Source organism: Bombyx mandarina, chromosome 16 (genome assembly GCF_030267445.1).
Source record: "Bombyx mandarina strain Sakado chromosome 16, ASM3026744v2".
Lineage (NCBI taxonomy): Eukaryota > Metazoa > Arthropoda > Insecta > Lepidoptera > Bombycidae > Bombyx > Bombyx mandarina.
In genome coordinates, this window is record NC_143222.1 from 3666845 (window position 1) to 3691736 (window position 24892).

Below are 24892 nucleotides of genomic sequence, written 5' to 3' on the forward strand. Positions count from 1 at the left end.
TGAGAAAAAAAGGCCCAACGAAACATAATTAACGAATACAGTAGGGGATTTTTGGCGGGAACGCGAGGAGCCATTTTTTTTGAATTGTTTCATCTTGTTAACTTAGTGTTGCTGCTGGTTTAAATGTTTAATAACGGTGGCTATTGACTGTTTAGCGCTGTGAGAGTGCACAAATGTGGGGAAATTAAACAAACCCACTGGACGTGACCTTTCGGGCTTTTCCAGAAAGTCCACTGAATTCTTTTTCATTTCAATTTCATCTCAATTGACCAAAGTCACATATTAATCAACTTCATTACATTTCGCTTCATGTAACAAAATATGGATATATGTATTTAATGATTGATGATTTCTATCAGATACATGACGCCGAAACTTCGTAAATATATCTTTTATGGTGCTTTGCGGCAGAAATAGGCAGGGTGGTGGTAGCTATCCGTGCGAGCCTACAACATGCCCTAACACCATCATCATCATCATTATCATCATTCTTTCCTATTACCCTCTGCTGGGGTGTAGGGCTCGAATCAAATCCTTCCATTTACAACGGTATGCTTAAGACACCAGTATTTATAATTTTTGCGGGCTTAATTTTTATTACACAATGCTATTAATACATTGTGGGAAACGTTCGTGAGCATTTTGTATCATCATCAAGTATGTATGTGTTTCTTTAGAATAATTGGTACCTGCCTTCGGGACTCGGACAGTTTTATGGCTCAAAATGAATGCGCTGGGGTCTTGTCGTCGTCAAGATAAGTCGTTGTGCCCTAAAGGAGACCTCATCATAGTCGGTTGCTCTTGGCAGAGCATTCGTGGTCATGTGGATTCCTTGTTTATTAAAGCCTTGACATATGTCTTCATAGTTTGCAAACTGAAGCTTGGCGCACGCAGTCGTTAATTGGGGTTTCAGTAAGGTCTTTCACCTGATCAGTCCAGCGCATGGGGATTCGTCCACGAGATCTCTTACCATTGACAAAGGAGATCTAAAGAAAATCATTCAGAAACTGGAGAATGAACTATGGGAAAATGACATAGTAATGGAAAATGAAATGGAAAATTGGATCATAAAAGACAGATATACCAGCGACGAAAATTCAAGCACGTGTAGCAATGCTCATTAACAAGCATATTTTTTTTATGATTTTCATTTATAAAATATTACTTTAAAATAAAACGACAATATATATTTTTTAACTGTAATAAAAAAATACCCGAAAAATAATAATTGTAAAAACAATAAAAAAAAACAAAAATCCGTCTGACGATGTAGCACTCGACAGAAACCTCGTCGCGAACAACAAATGTATAGATTGAATATTTTAATAAATATTTGACCGTTGTTCAAATTATAGTCTCAAAAAACTTCTGGAATGGGTACTCCACCAGTACTGTAACGGGTAATGCTATGGCGTACGATAATACGACGGTTGCTATCCAATCGACCGTCTGAAATAGAAGATGATTGTTTTATTTTTCACATTTCTGGTGGTAGGACCTCTTCTGAGTCCGCGCGGGTAGGTACCACCACTCCGCCTATTTCTGCCGTGAAGCAGTAACGCATTTCGGTTTGAAAGGTGTGGCAGCCGTTGTAACTATACTGAGACCTTAGAACTTATATCTCAAGGTGGATGGCGCATTTACGTTGTAGATGTTTATGGGCTTCGGTAACCACTTAACACCAGGTGGGCTGTGAGCTCGTCCACCCATCTAAGCAATAAAAAATTTTCAATACTGCTAATGGAGTAGCGTGTAGGACTGTAGAGGTAGGCACTACCATTCTGCCTATTAATGCCGCAGCAAATGAAGTTACTGTACACCCAATAAGCGAGTTAAAATTTCCAAATGGTTCCTTAATTAGACCCTAGTTTGTTGACAAAGTTTAGTCTAAATGATAGAGAAGATGATTAGTGTATTTTTCACATTATCTTTATTTTTTATTGCTTAAATGGATGGATGAGATCACGGCCCACCTGGTGTTAAGTGGCTACCGGAGCCCATAGACAACGCAAATTTCGCCGCCCTCCTTGAGATATAAGGTCGAAGGTCTCAGTATAGTTACAATGGCTGCTCCGCCCTTCTAGTCGAAACGCTTTACGGCTTCACGGTAAAATAGGCGGGACAGTGGTACCTACCCGTGCGGACTCACAAGAGGTTCGACCACCAGTAATACTGTTGATGGTAGCGTTACTATTATAATACGAGTATAATCATTGTAGGTATCACGGATCGTTTGGAACCTCTGGGTCTGCGGAGGGACTTCGGTTCCCTCTGTATTTTGTACCGTATGTTCCATGGGGAGTGCTCTGAGGAATTGTTCGAGATGATACCGGCATCTCGTTTTTACCATCACATCGCCCGCCATCGGAGTAGAGTTCATCCATACTACCTGGAGCCACTGCGCTCATCCACAGTGCGTTTCCAGAGGTCTTTTTTGCCACGTACCATCCGGCTATGGAATGAGCTCCCCTCCACGGTGTTTCCCGAGCGCTATGACATGTCCTTCTTCAAACGAGGCTTGTGGAGAGTATTAAGCGGTAGGCAGCGGCTTGGCTCTGCCCCTGGCATTGCTAAAGTCCATGGGCAACGGTAACCGCTCACCATCAGGTGGGCCGTATGCTCGTCTGCCTATAAGGGCTATAAAAAAAAAAGAAAAGAAAAAGGTATTTTCGCCGCGACTTATGGTGTTGTCTATTCTCGAGTTAATTTTCCTAGTGGTTTATTGTTTTCGCACCGGTTTGTTAATAACGTCCAGTTTTCGGTAGGCAGCGGCTTTGCCCCTGGCATTGCTGAAGTCCACCGGCGACGGTAACCACTCACCATCAGGTGGGCTGTATGCTCGTCTGCCTACACGGGCAATAAAAAAATAAATAAAAAAAAGTTTAGATTCCAAAAATCGGTAGGTACGTGTTTCGTTCACTTACCGTCTCGATATCAGATATCTCGTATACGTATGGCTTCGCAGCGATAATACATCCGACGCACCAATGGCACAGCATCACGCAGAGTGACATTCTTCCAAGGGCCTGCCATCCGCTCCATGCTAAGAACCGTCTATGCGGACCTGTTTTATTAGCATTTATAATAATAATAATAGTTCGCCGGTTTCTGTCCCAATAGTTCCTAACCCTCCGGCCGATTGCTGCCCACCTCGCCAGAGTGTGTCCTGCCGTCTTCCCAGGCGAGGCAGTGTTTAATACACATAATAATAATAGTTAAAATTTTTATTCAGACGCAAAAGGATATTTACAAATAATAAACTCAAATTAACGATTCTGCCGAGTCGAAGACATCGACAACTTCGTCTGTTTGCCCAACTCTGGCAATTAGCATTTATTAGGACTCTAATCCCTGGTGTTTATATATAGTCATCGTGAAGTAAAAGATGGCTAATGTACTCATGTCAAGTGATACGACTGTGAAAATCGTTCCCATTTGATTTTGGACCCAATCCAAAAAAACGAATGATAACAAAATCGGGGGATACAGTTTAGTGTTGTAGCTACATATCTCTATCATCTCCATCCAAATTTCAGTTACACCACTGGATAGCTAAAGAATCAAAGAATTTATTACGCTAAGTAAGGACTGTAACACATCGCGCGCGGGGGAGGGGGTAGTCCCGCCATTTTGAAGGTAATTTTGCTGCGTATCGAGATTTCCATTTAGTATAACTTTCGATTCGGTGAAGCTACGACGTTCATTCAAGTGTCAATCGTCAGCTCTCGTCAAACTCTGTCGATTATATATATAACATTAGTGTAAAATTGTAACTGTGAATATAATAAGGTGTTAAAATAAAAAAAATAATATAAAAAAATATATAATGTCGGCCTATACGCGTCGAAAAGCCAAATCCAAATACAGAGATTGTATACGGTTGGAAAGGGCATCTCAACAGTAATCGAATGGTACCAATAAAACACCATATGATCGAGTCAAGCAGTGCCGGCAACGTAAAGTAATGAATGCGGCCGAGCGGATCAACGACGGTGCCAGTACATCTGCAGATGGGACGGTTGAAATTACGCAGATGGATGATGAAATCGCTTCTGTATCGACATCGGGCTGTATTACCCGTTACGAGACGTATTCACGTACAACAAACGGCCGTGTCCATAACACAGCCACACCCCAATTTTTTAATTTTTTTTTTCTTGTGTACAATAAAGCGTACTTTCTCTCTCCCTCTGTCTGTCTCTCTCACTCTCCCTCTTTCTCTCTCCCTCTGAGCACCGTTCGGTCGCGAACTGTCACGCTATGAGGACAGAACGTTATTCCTCTATCAAAGGTGAGCCCTACAGTTACTTACTGTAGGGCTCACTACCTTCCTTCTTCCTTCCTACCTTCGTGATCCAGCTTATGGGATGGTCAGAGAGGCTTAATACGGGAAGAGATGCTTGAAGTGGTGTCGGGAGGCTTGTTTATGTCTACGGGCTCCGGTAAGAGGGTACCAAGCGGGCTGAGAGCCAAGGGCGGATCCGGGGGGGGGGTCATGGGGGTCATGACCCCCCCCTGAGCTGGTTCCGGGACCTAGGTGGACCACATATTGAACATAATGATTTAAGGACACAATACTTAGTCTGGCCATAAATACTGTTACAATTAAAAATAAACAAAATATTACATTTGAATTTGGAATCTGTCATTTTTATATGATTGCTCATTGAGTTTTCTCATTTTGACGCCAATACATTGTATAATATTTTGCGATATTAAAATGGAGTGGGGTGATAAAGAAAACCGAATCGCTGTGATTGCATTACGCAAAGTAGGTATGGAGCCAAAGGCAATTTTTAAAACTCTCCATACGCTTGGTATTAGTAAAATGTTTGTGTACCGGGCTATTAATAGGTGCAACGAGACCTCCTCTGTTTGTGACAGCAAAATATCTACCCGTCCACGTAGTGTTCGTACGAAAAAGGTGGTCAAAGCAGTAAGGGAAAGAATTCGAAGAAATCCTGTCCGAAAGCAAAAGATTTTATCTCGGGAGATGAAGATAGCACCTAGAACCATGTCGCGTATTTTAAAAGATGACTTAAGACTTGCAGCCTATAAGAGACCTTTTTTTTTTTTTCGCCGGATGGCCGGACTTCCGCCCTTCACTGGGGATGGAGGGCGGGGCATGTCGGAGTCGAACCGACTAAAACCTCCTGTCTCTCAACAACCAACGTCCAAACCTCGCATGAGACAAAACTCATGAAAAGGCAAAGGGGGGAAAGTGAAGCGTTTAGTGCGGAGCACATCTCTCCCATCACCCTCCCCCGCGGGACGCCGGACTGGCGGTCGTCGGCGCCACGACCACCAGCCCTCTCGGTCGGCAGGCTATCCGAAGCCCGCCTAGATGGCGCCGGTTAGAATGGTCCTATAAGAGACCTAGTGGTCATTTCTTAACTGATAATTTAAAAGAAAATGGGGGGTAAAATCGAAACAACTACTGAAACGGTACGCAAAGGAAGGTCATAGAAAAAAATTGTTTACGGATGAGAATTTTTTTTTACAATTGAGCAACATTTTAACAAACAAAATGACCGTATTTATGCTCAAAGCTCTAAGGAAGCTTCCCAATTAGTCGACAGAGTGCAACGTGGGCACTATCCGACTTCAGTGATGGTTTGGTGGGGTATTAGCTATGAAGGAGTGACTGAGCCATACTTTTGTGAAAAAGGTATCAAAACATCGGCACAAGTGTATCAAGATACCATTCTTGAGAAGGTAGTGAAGCCTCTTAACAACACCATGTTCAATAATCAAGAATGGTCCTTCCAGCAAGACTCGGCGCCAGGTCATAAAGCTCGGTCTACGCAGTCTTGGTTGGAAACGAACGTTCCGGACTTCATCAGAGCTGAAGACTGACCGTCGTCTAGTCCCAATCTTAATCCGCTGGATTATGATTTATGGTCAGTTTTAGAGAGTACGGCTTGCTCTAAACGCCATGATAATTTGGAGTCCCTAAAACAATCTGCACAATTAGCAGTGAAAAATTTTTCCATGGAAAGAGTGCGTGCTTCTATTGATAACTGGCCTCAATGTTTAAAGGACTGTATTGCAGCCTATGGAGACCACTTCGAATAAGCTTTTTAAATGTTATTTGCAATAGAATTTTTTTTTCCTTTGTTTCAGTATTTATGGCAAGACTAGGTATATTGTTGCTCCTTATATTGCTCCTTAATTAATTTAATATAATATAATAACTTTGTATGATGGCAAATGTTTGGGAACGAACGCATCGAAAATTTGAATTTTACCGCGCCACACTCGCGCGCGCTTGTCGACTACGTAACGTCTAGCTAGGCCTAACCTCAAATTGAATCCTAACCTCAATCGGAATCGGAACGACTAAACTTCAACATATCATAACATAGTTCTAAGTTAAAAAACTAAAATTTATTTATACCTTTAATGTGCTTATAATAAAATACCTACTTTTTACTTGTATCTATTGTTATCAAAATTAAATTATAAGTTCTTGACTTGACCATGACTATGTGACCCCCTCCTGGCACCAAAGCTGGATCCGCCCTTGCTGAGAGCTCTTTAACCCTTCTAAGCAATAAATAAAAATAAAAAATATAATATGGCGTGATTTATGGTGGAAGTAGTTTCTCAATACATGAATATAAATAAAATAATCATAAATCGATATCTGGCAGTAATTGTCTGACTATGAGTAATTAAATAAAAAATATCTATATATTATTATAATATACCTACTTATATTTACGAAATGAAAATGAGGTTGTTAAGAGAGTGTTAACTATGAATGTGGAAGGATTTAGAGGAAGAGGTAGACCTAAGAAGAAATGGATGGATTGCGTGAAAGACGATATGGGTAGGAGGGGAGTGAGCGAAGAAATGGTATATGATAGAAGAGTATGGAAGGAGCAAGCATGTTGCGCCGACCCCAGGTGACTGGGAGAAGGGGAATTTAATCTCATAATTTCGTTGTTTATTTTCAACAGATATGTTGTGTATATATCGACGCTTGAAAGGCAAACGTGACTAAGCGACAATAACTGCTTTGTACATAAATGATGGGCAATAACCATATTCGATGCGCAAAAAAAATATATTTCTAGGTCTATTAAAATCATTTCAATCCTACAGCTACTAGCTAGATTCTACTACAGCTAGATTCGTTAAAATAAATTTAGTTTTCAGGTATTTCAACTTTAAATTAGTCAACTGTAAAGTTCACGCATTGTCGCTTAGTCACGTTTGCCTTTGAAGCGTCGATATATAGCTGTCTCTTTTTAGTGTCGCTATGTGAGTGTCTGTTACGTTTCAAAGAATTTCAAGTCAGAAATAAGATAGGTAAGAAATAAGATTAAGTCAGAAAAGAAGAATAAGTAAGAAAGGAAATTAGTCAGAAATAAAATAAGACGCGAAATAAGTTGACTTCAATGATTTAGGAAAATAATAATAATTACATTATTTACTTATTCAGCGTCCCAAATTGGGAATTTGATAATACACGTACGTATCAGATTTAGAAGATATGTATATTTTCCTGGATATATGGAAGATTATTATGACGAGGACGGTGAAGTTTCACGAGTCGCTATTAAGGACACGACTTACTTAAGTGCCTATTTATGTACGCTAACTCACGGTTATAACAAACTTAGGCTAAATGCTTATAATTCAACTAGAATCACAAAAACCTAAAGATTAAAAAAAATTTTCATGTACTATTGCATTTTATCTTTTTGCATTTTATTAGAGGTGAAATTTTCAAATATCCTTAGTACTTCTAATTTCCTCCGCCTCCTTGGGTCGTATTCCTCACTGCTGAGGGTCGTGATCATCCTTTTATATCACCTTGGTACACACGATCTTTCCTCATCTATTTTTGACTTCGACGTCTAATTAAAAAAAAAAAAACATTAATTGCCAAAACTTCAAGATCCTAGCTCCAGCGGTTTAGGCTTTACGTTAACGATTCATTATGCACAAGTAATAAATGCACATAAAACTATCGATAAAACAAAACAGTACCTACTTACTGTCAATATTGATGAGTCCCAAAACAAGTATGGAGCTAAGAAAAATGAATACAATTTTATCGACGACCATGTAGGCAGTGATCGAAAGACGCGAGCTGATACTGTGTGTATATTTTCCAGTGATGGCTGCCCACAAAATTGTTAGCAGTAAACTGATGTTATGCAAGTATACCAGCGCCTAGAAAAAACAAAAGATAATTTGCAGTTGTTAAGTGTACTATGTGGATGTTCCTTAATAATTCTTTGGTTATATAGAATCAGAAATGTGGAGATTCGTAGAAGAACCAAAGTTGCTGACATAGCCCGTAATCCTACGGGCCGTAATCCTACGGGCTATGTCACGCTGAAGTTGCAGTGGGCAGGCCACATAGCGCGAAGATCGAACGGCCGATGGGGCAGACTGATCCTCGAATGGAGACCACGTACTGGCAAGCGCAGTGTGGGACGGCCACCTACGAAATGGACCGACGACCTGGTAAGAAGAACCGATACGTCACGTTGGATGCAGGTGGAAACGGACCGGCCGCACTGGAGGTCACTTGGAGAGGCCTATGTTCAGCAATGGACAGTGGACAGGCTGAGATGATGATGATGATAGACATCAATCAACAAATAAATTACAAATTTGTAATTGAGAAAGCTTTCATAATTTCAAATACTCTTTAAAATGACGGTACAGATTAAGCGTTAAATGTACGTTCACAATTATCGTTTACAATTCCTCTAATGGGTCCCGGATATGTTTCGCAAATTGTTTCATTTTGAAAACTAAACTGTTGGTTTTTATAGTACATTGTGCATTAAGGGAGAAAAGCTGAACATTTCCTCCCGCGTGATGAGATGTCCTACTTTTTTCCCGCGGTGCACATACTATTTTTTCTCCTACCAGGCCGAAAGTTCGTGGAGTACCTAGCCGGGGTCCAGGGGCGAAACCCTGGCCGGGGGTAGGGGGGGCGGGGCCCTTCATTCTCATAAAAAACAATTTAACTGTTTTTTAATTTTTAAATAAAGAGCATCAATCAGCGATCAGCAATCAGCAGCAATGAGAGCAGACGTAGACACTAACGCGCATGCGCACTTGTCAGTACCCGGGGGAAAGTTACACTTTCTTCCCTGTACAGCGGGAGGAAAACCGAACATTCGGCGTAGGTAGGGGAAAAAAAAAATAGATTTTCTTTACCTTGTTCGTGAATATAGTATTGTCCTTTTTCAGCACGTCATACTGTAGATGACCGAAGTACAGTCCCGCGAAGCAGCTAGGCAGAGCGCCCCACGTCGAAATGTAATAATGCCAAAATGACGGTAGTTTCTCGAACAACGTACTTATCGCTCTGTTCGAATTGAAAAAAAAAACCGCTATTAATATTATTTTTTTATTGCTTAGATGGGTGGACGAGCTCACAGCCCACCTGGTGTTAAGTGGTTACTGGAGCCCATAGACATCTACAACGTAAATGCGCCACCCACCTTGAGGCATAAGTTCTAAGGTCTCAGTATAGTTACAACGGCTGCCCCGCCCTTCAAACCGAAACGCATTACTGCTTCACGGCAGAAAATAAGCAGGGCGGTGGTACCTACCCGCGCGGACTCACAAGAGTTCCTACCACCAGTAATTACGCAAATTATAATTTTGCGGGTTTGATTTTTATTACACGATGTTATTCCTTCACCGTGGAAGTCAATCGTGAACTTAGTATGCATTTCGATATTGACATCGTTAATGGCTGGGTATTAACTAGAAAGCTTGTTTTTCATTCAAAATTATAACTTTTTAACATTATTGTGATCAACACTATCGTCTGTCTTCATTTACGGGAATCAAATTCATGTCAATCGTGCTCTATAGGTATTTTCATTAAATATATATGTATATATATATATATATATATATATATTTAAGGGAGATACTCAAATAAAGGGTTGAATTCATACTCGGCCATTTGAAATTCGGTACATAGGTAGTTTTCGAACTTAGAAAATTTAAAATCAAAGCGGTAAAAAAAATTAAAGTTTTTTTAAAAAATTATAAGAGTCAATACGAAATGCGAAAACTAAAGTCAACGCTTATGTAATGTCTTCATGGAGTGTTTGTTAAAAATAGATTTCGTGAAGCAAGCGTCACAAGTGCACAAACTCTAAATTTTAAGTCCGTATTCATAGTGTTTTTTAATGGTGACATTTAGAATAGGTTGGCATAATTGAATGCGTATAGAGCATTTACAGTTAATAACCATTGAAAAATTTCTTAAGTCTATGCCCACCCCGAGTGCAAGAATCATGTCGTTGTAAAACTTAATAACCGATGTCATAGTAAAATGCTCCGAGGAATTGTTCGAAATATCCTCTTCATATCCTTTTTCCCATCGCCCCTCCCGCTATAGGAGGAGAATTAATTTATACTACCCGTTTTTTTTTATTACTGGTGGCCCTAGCATTTCTAGCTTTACCAGAACAGGTGGGCGAGCAAAGGCTCAACCAGACACTATCTGGTTAATCGACAGTGTGTTTCCACTCGGCTTTACATTGAGCTCCCCTCCACGGTGTTTTCCGAGCGCTATGACGTCATACCCTTTTTCAAACGAGGCTTGCGGAGAGTTAGCCGTGGGCAGCGACTTGGCTATACCCTTGGCATTGGTGAAGTCCGTGAGCAACTTATTACCATTAGACAGACCGTTCGTCCGACAACAATAGCAATTACTGGTGGTAGGACCTCTTGTGAGTCCGCGCGGGTGGGTACCACCACCCTGCCTATTTCTGCCGTGAAGTGTAATGCGTTTTGATTTGAAGGGTGGGGCAGCCGTTGTAACTATACTCGAGACCATAGAACTTATATCTCAAGATGGGTGGCGCATTTACGTTATGGATGTCTATGGACTCCAGTAACCACTTAACACCAGGTGGGCTGTGAGCTCGTCCACCCATCTAAGCAATAAAAAACAAACACAGAGTGCGAGATAAACGTGACTTTTTGAGACAGGAAGAATTATTACTCAATTTTATTATTAGACTACGGTGCGAAACTTCAAATAGGAAGCCTTTGAAATCCTCGCGGCAGAGATAGTGTGTACTCTACTACAACTACTCTTCACCACTCGAACATATTAAACGAAGCGAAACAAACACCCTATTTTAGTTTCAGTCACGGTCCTCGAACAATTTGTTTCAAAATAACACGCATTTAAAATTGAAGTGGCGTAACTAAAATTTTTAAGGAAATGAGTTTTATTTTTTGAATCACTTATTCATATATTCTATTAGAATATATATTATTATTTTTTAATTAATATTTAGTTTTAGTTAGAAAAGGACAAAGTACACTTTCCATCTCTTTTAAATGCAGTATTCTAATTAAAGTAATAAAATAAAAACTGTAAATTTACAATTCTTCAATTACAAAGTAAAACCTTTATCATATAATAAACTCTTTAGTTTAAAAAAAATTAAATAGAATATTCGAGAATGAATTAACAATAAACGACTTAACTGCGTTTTCTGTAACTTAATAAGAAAACAACATCTAAAGCTCTTAAATCTCTTTTTCAAATTAATATTATAAACAGTCTTATTATATGTACAAAGCAAAACTGTACTACTCTCTTCACTGAATGACAGACATGCCAGTGATTCCGTCTAAGAAAAATCTTTTGAAGTGAAACTTCTTTAGAGTCGTTGTGATTTCAAACTCGATGAAACGAAAAAATAAGTCCATAGAGACACAAACACATAAATGTATAAGATTCAGCCGGCGAGAGAATGAGATAGAACACATTAGACGTTCTCGGTCTCCTCTTTGTGCGACTCTTCGTAGCATCCTCACTATCGTCTACTAAACATTGTCCATATGTATGCTCCTGTGTAGTGGGATATTCATTATATCTATATCTTTTTTTTTTATAGCTTAGATGGGTGGACGAGCTCACAGCCCACCTGGTGTTAAGTGGTTACTGTAGCCCATAGACATCTACAACGTAAATGCGCCACCCATCTTGAGACATAAGTTCTAAGGTCTCAAGTATAGTTACAACGGCTGCCCTACCCATCAAACCGAAACGCATTATTGCTTCACGGCAGAAATAGACAGGGTGGTGGTACCTACCCGCGCGTACTCACAAGAGGTCCTACCACCAGTGAATATAATATAAAAGTTTCACTTCTACCGTGTGTGACTTGCACACACACACACACACTTTTTTTTTAACTAAATAGTTTTAAATCATATAGGTTTTACCAAAAAACATGAATTTTGGAATAAGCCACTTGAATTCTAAAGGTGCGCGATACGTCAAGGGGGCTCAACGTGTTTACACAGGTTTGCCTTTGTGTCTGAGTTATTGTTAATTAAGAAAATTGTAATTATTCTCGCACAGTGTGTGCTGACACCGAACGTTATTTATGTGGTCCAACGTTTGGATTGCGAATAGGGTTGTCACCCGTACTTTATATTAAAGTATTGTACGTTATTTCGGGTTATTGTACTCTATACTTTATGTGTACCATAAAGTACACGAAAATACTTTATTTGGCATGTTTAGGTTTATTTAGGATTTTGAAAAGTTTAGTCATATGTAATTTTTCGTTAAGCGAAATACATCGATTGCTCAATCGATGTCGCCGCTCGCCAACGCCAACCACATCGCCTAAGCACTTGTTTTTATCTATACATATAAATAAAATTGGAGTGTCTGTTTGTAATATTGAAATAACCGCTTTTTACTACACCAAAATAACATTTTTTACAATTTTTGTCTGTCTGCCTGTCTGTTTGTTCCGGCTAATCTCTGGAACGGCTGGACCGATTTTGACGGGACTCTCACTGATAGGTAGCTGATGATATAAGGAGTAGCTTAGGCTACTTTTTTTAGACTAGATTCGCCCCACGGCGTCACTCGCGGTACGACAATAAATGTGGGTAGCATCGCGAGACTCAGCTATTAATAATAAAATTTAATCTTTCCAAAGCGAAGCGAGGGCGGGTCGCTAGTAACAAATACTACTAAACGCAACTCAACCTCAAATTTCAACAATGTTAGTGTCATTAATTGTCACAATTTCTTGTTTAATTGTAATAAATAAAATACATATTTAAACATAATAATAATAAATAAGAAATTGTACTTTATTTTAACACTGTGTACCTTTTTTCCTACCTATAATAACTAATGTACTTTATCCGCAAAAAAAGGTGGCAACCCTAATTGCGAGCGGCACTTGTGAACACATAGTTTTCGTTATTTACAAATTTTCATGTTTTTGTGGTATAAATATGTGTCGATTCAATCGAAATTCTATTTATATGATGTTCTTTTGCGGTAGATAATAGTGGGCTGACGCCCTACCGCTATGTGTGGTTTCGGCAGTTTTACAACTGTTGATTTTTTATTTATTGCTTAGTTAGCTGGACGAGCTCACGGTCCACCTGATGTTTAGTGGTCACCGGAGCCTATAGACGTCTATAACGTAAATACCGCCATCTACCTTGCGATATGAGTTCTAAGGTCTCAGTCTTTACAGTAGAATGGCTGCCCCACTCTTCAAACCGAAACGCATTACTGTTCCCGGCAGAAATAAGCAGGGTGATGGTACCTACCCGCGCGGACTCACAAGACGCCCTACCCTCAGTAATTGCGCAAATTATAATTTTTCGGGTTTGATTTTTATTATACGATTTTATTCCTTCACCGTGGAAGTCAATCGTGAACATTCGTTGAGTACGTGTTTCATTAGAAAAATTGGTACCCGCCAGCGGGATTCGAACACCGCTGCATCGCTAGATACGAATGTACCGGACGTCTTATCCTTTAGGCCACGGCGACTTGAATAAATAATTCGAGAATATAATAAACATGGAAATCGAAATTTCGACAAAATAAAATGATAGAACATCATTCATGTAGTTGAAGTTAATTAAATTTGCATTATTAAAACAACTGTTGCCAGATCTTGGTGAAGTAAAGTTTGTCTCGGACAACACGGGAAGCATCAGCTTTCAAATAAAAAAAGAATCATTAGAATCGGCGAACATACCCAAAAGTTTTGACCCATAAACAAATTAAAGTCGAATTGATAACCTATTCCTTTTTTGAAATCGCTTAAAAACATCTTAAAAGATATATGATACTCACTCAGTCTTACTCAAAAATATCAATGGTTCATATTCGTATATGTAGCACACCAAGAAATTCACGAATAAAAACCCAAAGAACAAGTGGATGTAGAGGCGTTTGGCATGACGGTAGCGCCACAGCAGGAGTGTCAGTAGACAGGTCAAGATGTATAGATGCATGTCAACGGCCAAGTACCTGTGGAGGAACGGTGAAGGTCATAACATCCATAGCAGATACAGCTCTAACTATTGCTACTGCTGTTTTTTATTCGTAATAGTAGCTCTTCTTCTCAAGGAGTCGGAGTGGTGGGGCTCGATGGGGTTTAGTCTGTAGTCGGTTTTGCGGGGTAGCTCTTGGATGGTTGACGCCGTGCAGTGCCTCGCGCGCCTTTCTCAAGGCATAGTCTCCCGGAAGGAATTGGAAGAAGAGGAGAACCCCGGTCTTTCTCTTCTCCCTCTTCTTCTCTGGAGGCGCCGGAGTCCGACATAACCCGGTCTGTTACCCCCCTCGACCGGTTATCCGTAAATAGATTCCCCAGCGTTAAAAAGGGTGGGTAAACATAGACAATAATGGAAGATATTTGAAGGCCTATGCCAATAGGCACATTAAATATACAAACATTAAAGCAACAGTCCTAAAAGTTCAGGATAAAGGGTTCATTGATTGATTGATTGAAGTTCACTGTTGGTAGGGCCTATTGTAGTCAAGGACCACGCGTGTTCATTACCACCATTTCGTCTATTTCTGCGGCGAAGTGCACTTAAATTGACGATTTTAATGTCCAAAGGTTTTAAGTGATGACGGCCGCTTCGGGAATATTGACGCTTTTCATCTTTTTTTAATACGCTTTTATTAGCTTCAGACGTATGTATGTTTGTAACGGAATCTTTGAACATGATTTTGCCCCCTTCAAAACGTTGGATTAACTCGAAATTTGGTATGCTTATTAAAGACCGATAACAATTTAATATTAAAAAATTTTTGAAAAGACAAATTGTCAAAAAAAAATAAAATAATAAAAAAAATTGAAATTCAACTAGAAAATTAAAAATAGATAATAGTTTAAAAAAACTAACAAAATACGCTTTTAAAGAAAAGCCAACTAAAAAATAGAAAAAAAAATTTAATATATTTGAATAAAAAATTGTCTAAGAAAAAATGGTTTTATTGTAAAAAAAGCGTGGGGTGCATGGTATCAGTAGGTGTAAATATTTTATGAATAGATATGAGTAGAAGGGTTATTTTGATAATATCCTGAAAAGCAACCCACGCTTTTTTTACAAATGAAATTTTATTTTCTATTATTTTAGTTGGATTTTGCTATAAAAGCGTATTTTGTTAGTTTTTTTAAACTATTATTTTTATTTGTCTGAATTTTTGGTTATATTTTCAAGTTCCTTACCAAGATGGCATTAAGCATGTCTCCTCTTTGTTTATCACGTTATTTAAATAGAACATGTGGATCCAGAATTTTTTCACGCATGTCGCGCTGTAGCCTTTGATTGCATAATCTGTCATCGGTCCGGTTCTTGTGTGTGCGTACCAGGTCGCTCCGTAGCCCATAACCAACGCGTAAACCGGAGTGATTCTGGAAGCAATACTTAAAAACAGAAGAGGAATAGTGGATTGCTATCGCCTAAATAGAGTGGTAATATTTTGTTTGTGTTTATAAAATGGCATCAAATGCTCAGAATTATTTTCAGCCTTCAAAGGCTGTATGATAGTCATGACTCCTTTGCTTACTATGTATAATAAAAAAAAATACGTATACGTCTTTCCATTGACACTTAATCTTTCAATATGACTTTGACAATACTTCTCTTTTATTTTATGCGTATTATCTATGGTACGTACCGTATTATTCTTTTGTAGATACAAATCGGTAGCATTCGGAGTTCCAAAGGCTTCTTCTCCGAATACAGGAGCAAGTTATAAGTGGTCATGTAGCTGGTCAGTATTAAGAACATGTGAATCAAATTCGAACCGTTTGAAAGGATAATTCCTTTTGTGCTTACTGTCAACTGAAAACAATCGGAATCTAAAGCTTTATTAAGCTAGAGTGTTTTATTTTTAATTGCTAATGTGGATTGACGAGTTCACGGCCCATCTGGTGTTAAATGGTCACCGGAGCTCATAGAAATGAACGTATGAGTTTCACGGCAGAAATAGACATACTGGTTATAAATACGTATTCGGGCTCACAAGTAAACTAAAATATATGCTTTTATTCTACATGAATATAAAACAAATATAAAAACTACAATGGGCGGTATTTACTGGTGGTAAGACCTCTTGTGAGTCCGCACGGGTAGGCACCACCACCCTGCCTATTTCTGCCGTGAAGTAGTAATGCGTTTCGGTTTGAAGGGTGGAGCAGCCGTTGAAATTATACTGAGACTTTAGAACTCAAATCTCAAGGTGGGTGGCAGAATTTACCTTGTAGATGTCTATGGGCTCCGGTAACCACTTAACACCAGGTGGGTTGTGAGCTGGTCCATCCATCTATGTAATAAATAAAAAAAATTAGATCCCAGGATCTGCTTTCAGTACTTTTAGGCTCTTCAAGCACCGGTCACCGTCCTCGTCGAACTCGTCGATTAAGACGAAGAGTTTGACGAGCGAACTAACCCATAGACACAGCCCACTGAGTTTCTCGCCGGATCTTCTCAGTAAATCGCGATTCCAATTCGGTATTCTGCGTTTCACTGCACTGTGATAGTCCTTTAGGCTACTAGTGAATAGGTAGGAAAAAAAGAACTTATTTTTCACAGTCGTATCACTTGACATGAGTACATTAGCCATCTTTTACTTCACGATGACTATATATATATATTTTTTTTTTTATTGCTTAGATGGGTAGATAAGCTCACAGCCCACCTGGTGTTAAGTGGTTACTGGAGCCCATAGTCATCTACAACGTAAATGTGCCACCCACATTGAGATATAAGTTCTTAGGCCTCAAGTATAGTTACAACGGCTGCCCCACCCTTCAAACCGAAACGCATGACTGCTCACGGCAGAAATAGTCAGGGTGCTGGTACCTACCCGTGCGGACTCCCAAGAGGTCCTACCACCAGTAAAAATATATCGACGTTTCCCGGTTAAAATAAACAGAATATGAAGTATTGTATCCGGCGAGAATCTCTGGTTTATTATGTCTGTGGGAACAAAAATACCATGGTAGCGGTATTTTTATGTGTCGTAGTCAGCCTACCGTTACGCTCATCAGTGTGACTTCTCACATTTCTATTACCCTTATTCATGAAGAACTTACCTGCTCTAAAGCCTCTGGGTTGGCCACAAAGAACAAATAATGAAAGACAAGTACGTGAGCGTAAAACACGAGCAAGAGGCATAATATTCTGTAACAAAAAAAATGGTGCTCGTGAAAGAAGTGAAAGAAGTGAAACTTCTTTTGCGGTGTGTAGTATTGTGGTTTTTCTTCGTTTTTCGATCCTTAAATAAAGCTTCTCTTGTAATAGGGAATGCTGTCTATGAGAAATGACATAGCTCGCTTTGTCCTTTCCCTGTCGTCACGGTCGCGTGGTTCTTCATCAGAAAAATTGGTACCCGCCTGCGGTATATAATATATATGTGTACAAAAGATTTTGTCAATTGTTATTTTGCATGGAGCCCGTTGAGATAGCGACGTAAACACCAGCGCGAACTAATTAATTAGGTTAGATACTAAGGTAGGTAATTAGGTAGAAAACATTTATTGACACGATTATTACTGAAATACTCTTCTGAATTTGCAGACTATTTTAAAGATGACCGTGAAATTTAACAATTACATAGTAAAGAATCATCGCTTTTAAAAAAAAGACATAAAGTTCTTTAACAATTGCGGTCAGCGACAACCGATTATAAAAATCTAAAAATAATAATTGGAATGATTACCTAAATCCTTGCACGGCCTCAAAAGTTGGAAGGCGAGGGTCGCCCGTCGTACGTATAGCGGTTAGTTTGTTCCAGTTAGCGGACATTGACCAGGCCAGTAACAGTTTGTTTCCTAAAAAAAAGAACTTCTTAAATTGCACGTTATCCCAGCCATGTTTTTCTGTAAGTTTGTAGACGAGGTGATCTTTTTTTCTCTACCTAATCGTCGGTAGCCTAAAGCGCTATCCCAACTACGCGCGGACGGATAGGTGAGCTTACGAGGCTCAACATGAAAGAACTTGAGAGAGTTAACACTAGCCCTAAAGCAGTGCTTCGTCAAATGTACTGCCGGATCGGAATCGCGACTCACTGAGAAGTTCCGGTGAGAAGCTCAGGGGATAATCTCTATGGACATGGTAAGAGAATGACGAAGGTACGAACATGACAACGTGAATGACAATGGGTAGTCAAGCAAGAATGCATGAATGCAAAACACATACATAGGTTGGGTAGTTCTATCTGTGAGCTCACAATGCATTAGCGGTAGACAGCGGCTTGGCTCTGCCCCTGGCATTGCTGAAGTCCATGGGCGACGGTAACCACTCACCATCAGGTGGGCCGTATGCTCCTCTGCCTACAAGGGCAATAAAAAAAAAAGCATAACCAAAATTTTCGCAAATTTAATGTGTTTTACGTATTGAGTAGATTTTTTTGGGGAGTGCTTGAAACAAGAGATTTAATTAAAATTCAATTTGATTATTACGACAATTAAGGTATGTAGAGATAGTAGATGCATTCGTAATTTTACAAAAAACATTAAAAAACATTAAATTGGAAGTCGTCGTGGTCTAAAAGATAAGACGTCCGGTGCATTTGTGTTGAAGCAATGCACCTGTGTTCGAATCCCGCAGGCGGGCCCCAATTTTTCTAATGAAATACGTACTCAGCAACGATTCACGATTGACTTCCACGGTGAAGGAATAACATCGTGTAATAAAAATCAAACCCGCAAAATTATAATTTGCGTAATTACTGGTGGTAGGACCTCTTGTGAGTCCGCGCGGGTAGGTACCACCGCCGTGCCTTTTTCTGCCGTGAAGCAGTAATGCGTTTCGGTTTGAAAGGTGGGGCGGCCGTTGTAACTATACTTGAGACTTTAGAACTTATATCTCAAGGTGGGTGGCGCATTTACGTTGTAGATGTCTGTAGGCTCCAGTAACCACTTAACACCAGATGGGCTGTATGTGAGCTCGTTCACCCATCTAAGCAATAAAAAAAAATTAAAAAAAAACTTACTTCGAGAACTATCTCTGGTCGCGTAGTCGTAAACTGTCCCGACAATATTCATAGCTACTATCGCGAGAAGAATTTTAACGAACAGTTTTTGTTCTGGTTCGATCGCGTCGTCATCGTCTTTCGTTTCGTGGTACGTTCTGCAGTGTTGTAAGCGATGTAACTTCGCGTTCATACGAAGGGTCTTCGCCCAGTTTTTGGCGCGATTTTCGAAAACATTTGCCTCGTTGCTTTTTTCTGCGTCGCGGGCGCTCAGGCACCAGCCTCGTCGGATCAACGTGCGATTGAAATAATACGGATTGGACGAGTGTTCCTAAAGTAGAAAATACATTTCGTTATGTTTTTTTTTAAATTTTTTTTATTGCTTAGATGGCTGGACGAGCTCACAGCGTATCTTAAGTTAATCAATGTTAAGTGGTTACTGGAACCCATAGACAATTACAACGTAAATGCCGCCACCCATCTTGAGATAGAGTTCTAAGGTATCAGTATAGTTACAACGGCTGCCCCAACCTTCATACCGAAACGCATTGCTGCTTTACGGCAGAAATAGGCGGGGTGGTGGTACCTACCCGTGCGGACTCCTGCCCTGGTAAAACGGGAAAGGCCTCCGGGCCACCAGTATTACATCAATCATAAAGTGATATATTTATTTATTTATTTTATTTATGTACACACAAAAAAGAAGACATAGTACAGAGTAATAGGAAAATTATGTACGAAGACACTGTTTATTTCTTTCAGAAATCTATTCCAGAAGACCTGCGAGAGGATTATGTGAATAATAATTAAAAGTGATGAGTATGTGTAGAACAGCTAAAATAATAAATAGAACATGAGAATTATCGTAATGCACATACACATAGCAAATATTGTTAGGTAAACTTGATTACAAAATATTATAAGTAACACAGTATATACGAAGAGTATAGAACAATGATCATTCGGTCGATGAGAGATAGAATAATAATTGTTTGACCGGGCTCCAGTAACAGTTTGTGATAAGTATTTACTTGATACGTGAATTGCTTATCCATCCGAATCAGTTAACAGCGTACAAAATAAATACTTTCTCTTAATTTTTTTTTTTACGTTTTTATGATCGAATCTCTACTCCGGTGTTTCCCGAGCGCTATGATATGCCCTTTTTCAAGCGAGGCTTGCGGAGAGTACTTAATGCTAGGTAGCGACTTGGAGGTACCACTGGTATTGCTGACATCCATGAGCGGCGGTAACTATCTACCATCAGGTGGGGCATAACGTCTCCCTACATAGGCCGTAAAAAAAAAAGAAAAAAAAATAAATTTGATTAATGTTAGCCATTAATTTTATTAAGCGCCAAATATCTGTTTTCGATTTTATTATGTTAAACGGTACGAACATTAAGTCAGTTATGTTAATTGTATTAATAAAATTAAGTTGTTAATTTAACATTAATGTTTTTTTTTCTTTTTTTTCCTACCTAATCTGGTAGCCTGGAGCGGCTATTCCAGCGTAACCGTGGCTAGTAGATGAGCTCACGGGGCTCAAACCTGACGACGATGCTAACACGAATCCTAGCAAGAGTCGTGCTTCGCAGAATCTACCACCGGATCGGAAACGCGACCCACTGAGAAGATCCGGCGAGAAACTCAGTGGGCTGTGTCTGAGAGTTGATTTACTCGTCGAGCCCTTCGTCGCAAGCGACGGGTTCGACGAGAACGGTGACCGGTGCTTGAAGTACCTAGAAGCACCGTTAGTGGATCGGGAGGAGGTTAATGTTAATTAAACATCGAATGCCGAAAAACTCGGAGCCAATCTGCAGCGTGACTCAGAAAACAACGTATTTTGTTCGATCGCTAGGTAGTTACATCAAAATAACTGATGGAAATGCTAACACGGCTGTGATTGTTTATGCAAAATTTCAAAGAAAGCTGGAGGGAAAGTGTACGTGAAATTCACGTAAAAGATGTAAAATAGACAGAAACGAGTTTTTTTCGGCAATTGAAAATACGGTTACGAAAAAAGAGCAAGTTATTGTTAACGTTTTACGTATTATTTTTGTAGGCAGACGAGCATACGGCCCACCTGATGGTGAGTGGTTACCGTCGCCCATGGACTTCAGCAATGCCAGGGGCAGAGCCAAGCCGCTGCCTACCGCTTAATACTCTCCACAAGCCTCGTTTGAAGAAGGACATGTCATAGCGCTCGGGAAACACCGTGGAGGGGAGCTCATTCCATAGCCGGATGGTACGTGGCAAAAAAGACCTCTGGAAACGCACTGTGGATGACCGCAGTGGCTCCAGGTAGTATGGATGAACTCTACTCCGGTGGCGGTACTAACAATGTTCTATCTAGTATTTTCTTTCGTTTTCGCATGTCGGATACATTATTAATGTTCTATGCTCTTTACAAGATAGAGGCAAGGCAAAATAGAGGACACAGTTCTAGGAGCTGGTCAGACCAAATTCGATCTGTCTGAACATGCGATGCCGAGTTTCACGAAGCCAAGATTCGCAGCAGATGCAGGGAGATGATGAGAAAATGATTCAGCGGGGGGAGTCACGACCCTCAGTAATTAGGAAAGCGATGCGGTTAGGAGGAGGATCCTTTTGACATATTGTTGTTATGAATATATGAAAAGCACTTACTATATTTTATGATTTATACTCTCCTTATCCGACTACTTTTGCCTAAGCATCAAAGTGATCAATCACCAATAAGTACGATTGCTAACGTTAAACTGTGTTGATAATTTAAAAAAAAACAACTTTGAAAATATTATGTATTCTATTTTTTTTCTTCTTCTCTTTCCGATAATGGCGCTTAAAATTTCACGTAAACTATATTCTGTGATTTATACTCTTCAATAAGTACGATTGCTAACGTTAAACTGTGTTGAAAAAAAAACTTTGAAAATAATAAGTATTCTATTTTTTTCTTCTTCTTTGTCCGATAATGGCACTTAAAGTTTCACGTAAATCGGGCATTTAATTTACCTCCATAAGTTCGTAGATGTCATGCGGTCGCTCTGTTGGCGTCAGGTGGATCGTCCCAAAGCAGTATAGCCCATCTACTTCGGCCAAACATGATTTGTATTCGTCAAGTTCATACATACGAGGAAGTCTTGATTTTTCCGCATCTGAAATTAAGTTTTACATTTCATTCGATATTGTTTGAGGATTATCAAAGCTATATCTACCTAGTCAGAAACTGGCCCGTCTGCTGTCAAGTGGTTACCAGACCCCACATATATCAGCGAAGTAAATGCCGCCACACTTTTATTTTTATAGCTTATATGGGTGGACGATCTCACAGCCTACGTGGTGTTAAGTGGTTACTGGAGCCCATAGACATCTACAACGTAAACCACCTTGAGATATAAGTTCTAAGATCTCAGTATACTTAAAACGGCTGCCCCACCCTTCAAACCGAAACGCATTACTGCTTCACGGCAGAAATAGGCAGGGCGGTGGTACCCACCCGCGCGAACTCACAAGAGGTCCTACCACCAGGTTTGCAATGATTTAAAAAAAAGACACGAAATTAATTATACCCTACCTAAGCAATCGCTACGTTAGCGATGCTTATAAGAAAAGGATGAAAAGTGATGTGATAGCTTACCCAAACATTAAAATAGACAAACAAAGTTTTTTTTTTTTTAAAGTTGAATTGAAACTAAAACAACCTATCCCTAAAAATAAGTTGTCTTATAACAATGAACGATAAAATATAATAATTGTTTCGAAATAAATGAGTAGCACGTAGGTATTACATACAACTAGGGTTTTAATGTCGCATTTAAATGAAGAGAGGGAAATTCGCGCGGGAAATTTTTGACTTATGAAACTAATTTAGTCGTGTTAATATTCGAAGAATACATGCCGATAATAAAACACTTAAATGCGAATCTCATTTTGGGAGCACGTATTTAAATCTCGGCTAGATTCATAGTTTACGGGTCTTGCAACGCTGAATACTGTTTAGGATGAATTATTTGATAATTTGAAAACATTATTGGAAGCATTCGTATATCGTCAAAAAAGTGGAAGAGAGTGTGACTATTGAGTTGATACCAATATCTGCATTTTGTTCCTTGTGTCCTAATGCCAGTAATTGATATTTCACATCCTTCCACATATCCTTTGCGTATTTAAAATAATATGATTGTGTTTTATGGAAGTGTTGAGATTTTCCCAAATACCAGTAGGTTTTATTACGTTATTTAGACATATTTTATTTAATTTTAACGAAGGTCAACATAATTGGAATAACTTTTGGTGCGATTTCTACATAATGCCATTTTTATAAAAGGCAGCTTTAATGTTCAAAATCGGTTCGAAGCTCCAGAAATTGTGGAAAGAATTAGAAAATGAAGTAAGTACATAAAGGAATTATTTTTGAATTTTTGTCATGTCATAAATATGTACAGTACCTGTAAGTTCCCTCGCTTTTCCGCTAACGAATAGAAACAGAACCGCGTATATCGATTTGTACATTGTTACTGAATCTAGTAACTATGATTTTGATTCATTAATTATTATTGATTCTCATTTGAATGCGCATATAAATCTAAAAGATGTTAGGAAGGTTAATTGGCTGTGTGAAAATGACGCGGCTTAATAAACAAAAACATAATATATGAACTTGTGTTTGGCTTCATTTATGTAATATGAGTTGAAGGTTGCTTTTTATAAATCAAATGAAACTTTTATTTTGTTGAAATAACAATTTTTTGCATACGAAGGAATGAAATATTGATTTACTAGCGACAAATGACGAACGACTTTTTGTGCTGCATACTTAAATAGAGGAACATTCTTCTGTGTAATTCTGGCCCATCGAGTATCTCGCCGGATATTCTCAGAGCGTTGCGATTCTGATCCGGTGGTAGATTCAGCGAAGCATTGCTCATGTTAGGGCTAGTGTTAGCAAATTATCTCAGATTGAGCTCTTGAGCTCACCCACCCGTAGCTGGAATACCCGCTAGATTACCAGACAAGAGGTAGGGGAAAAATTAATCTTACGACTCGGTTAATAGCCTTCCTACCTAAAAAAGCAACGGGTTCTACTGCTAGGTTCGTTTGGTGTATCGGAATATATTAATAAACATAATATGAGGACTCTATCGACGACCCATTGGGTCGTTTATCTTCATTCTTATTTCTTTTGTCTTACATCATTAAAGGAAATGGAAAGTTTTTAACGTGATTTTTTCATCATAATTTTCTTAAGCATCAAGATGTCTAGTTACGATCATGACATAAGCAAGTGTAGTTAGTGTCCACAAAGGTATCACACGACCCGAATCCTTTTTTTTTTATGATTGAAGGATTACTGGTGGCCCGGAGGCCTTTCCAGTTTCACCAGGACAGGTGGGCGAGCAAAGGCTCAGCGAGGAGGGGTGGGATTTGCTAACAGCTACCCGAGCGCCTACGAAGGAGACCTAACAACTCAAGAGTAGCTGCTTCGCGAATGAATCTACTACCGGATGGGAATCGCGACCGGCTGAGAAGATCCGGCGAGAAACTCAGCGAGCTGATTCATGGGTTAGGTTGCACGGCGAACTCTTTGTCGAGTTCGACGAGTACGGTTACCGAGGTCCCTAAGCCTGCTCCTAGAGCTGAAGGC

General features: G+C 39.4%; 1 protein-coding gene across 1 annotated transcript; it reads right to left on the reverse strand.

The window, feature by feature from the left end:
- Positions 1–1183: 1183 nt before the first annotated feature.
- Positions 1184–23833, reverse strand: LOC114252858 (uncharacterized). The gene is made up of 12 exons (XM_089733527.1): positions 23697–23833; positions 22261–22403; positions 19286–19595; positions 18011–18122; positions 17385–17472; positions 15965–16131; positions 15513–15698; positions 14129–14305; positions 9187–9337; positions 8007–8184; positions 2925–3064; positions 1184–1449 (listed from the first exon to the last, which is right to left on the reverse strand). Exons 1-12 carry the CDS (start codon positions 23758–23760, stop codon positions 1345–1347), a joined length of 1821 nt encoding a protein of 606 aa, XP_089589653.1. The 5' UTR covers positions 23761–23833; the 3' UTR covers positions 1184–1344.
- Between the last annotated feature and the right edge of the window lie 1059 nt (positions 23834–24892).

Coding starts and splice junctions, on each gene's coding strand:
- LOC114252858 (XM_089733527.1), bottom strand. CDS start 23,760: ATGTACAAATCGATATACGCGGTTCTGTTTCTATTCGTTAGCGGAAAA. Junction 8,185..9,186: donor ATACTATATTCACGAACAAG/GTAAAGAAAATC, acceptor TGTTTTTTCTAG/GCGCTGGTATACTTGCATAA. Junction 3,065..8,006: donor GGGACTCATCAATATTGACA/GTAAGTAGGTAC, acceptor CTAATAAAACAG/GTCCGCATAGACGGTTCTTA.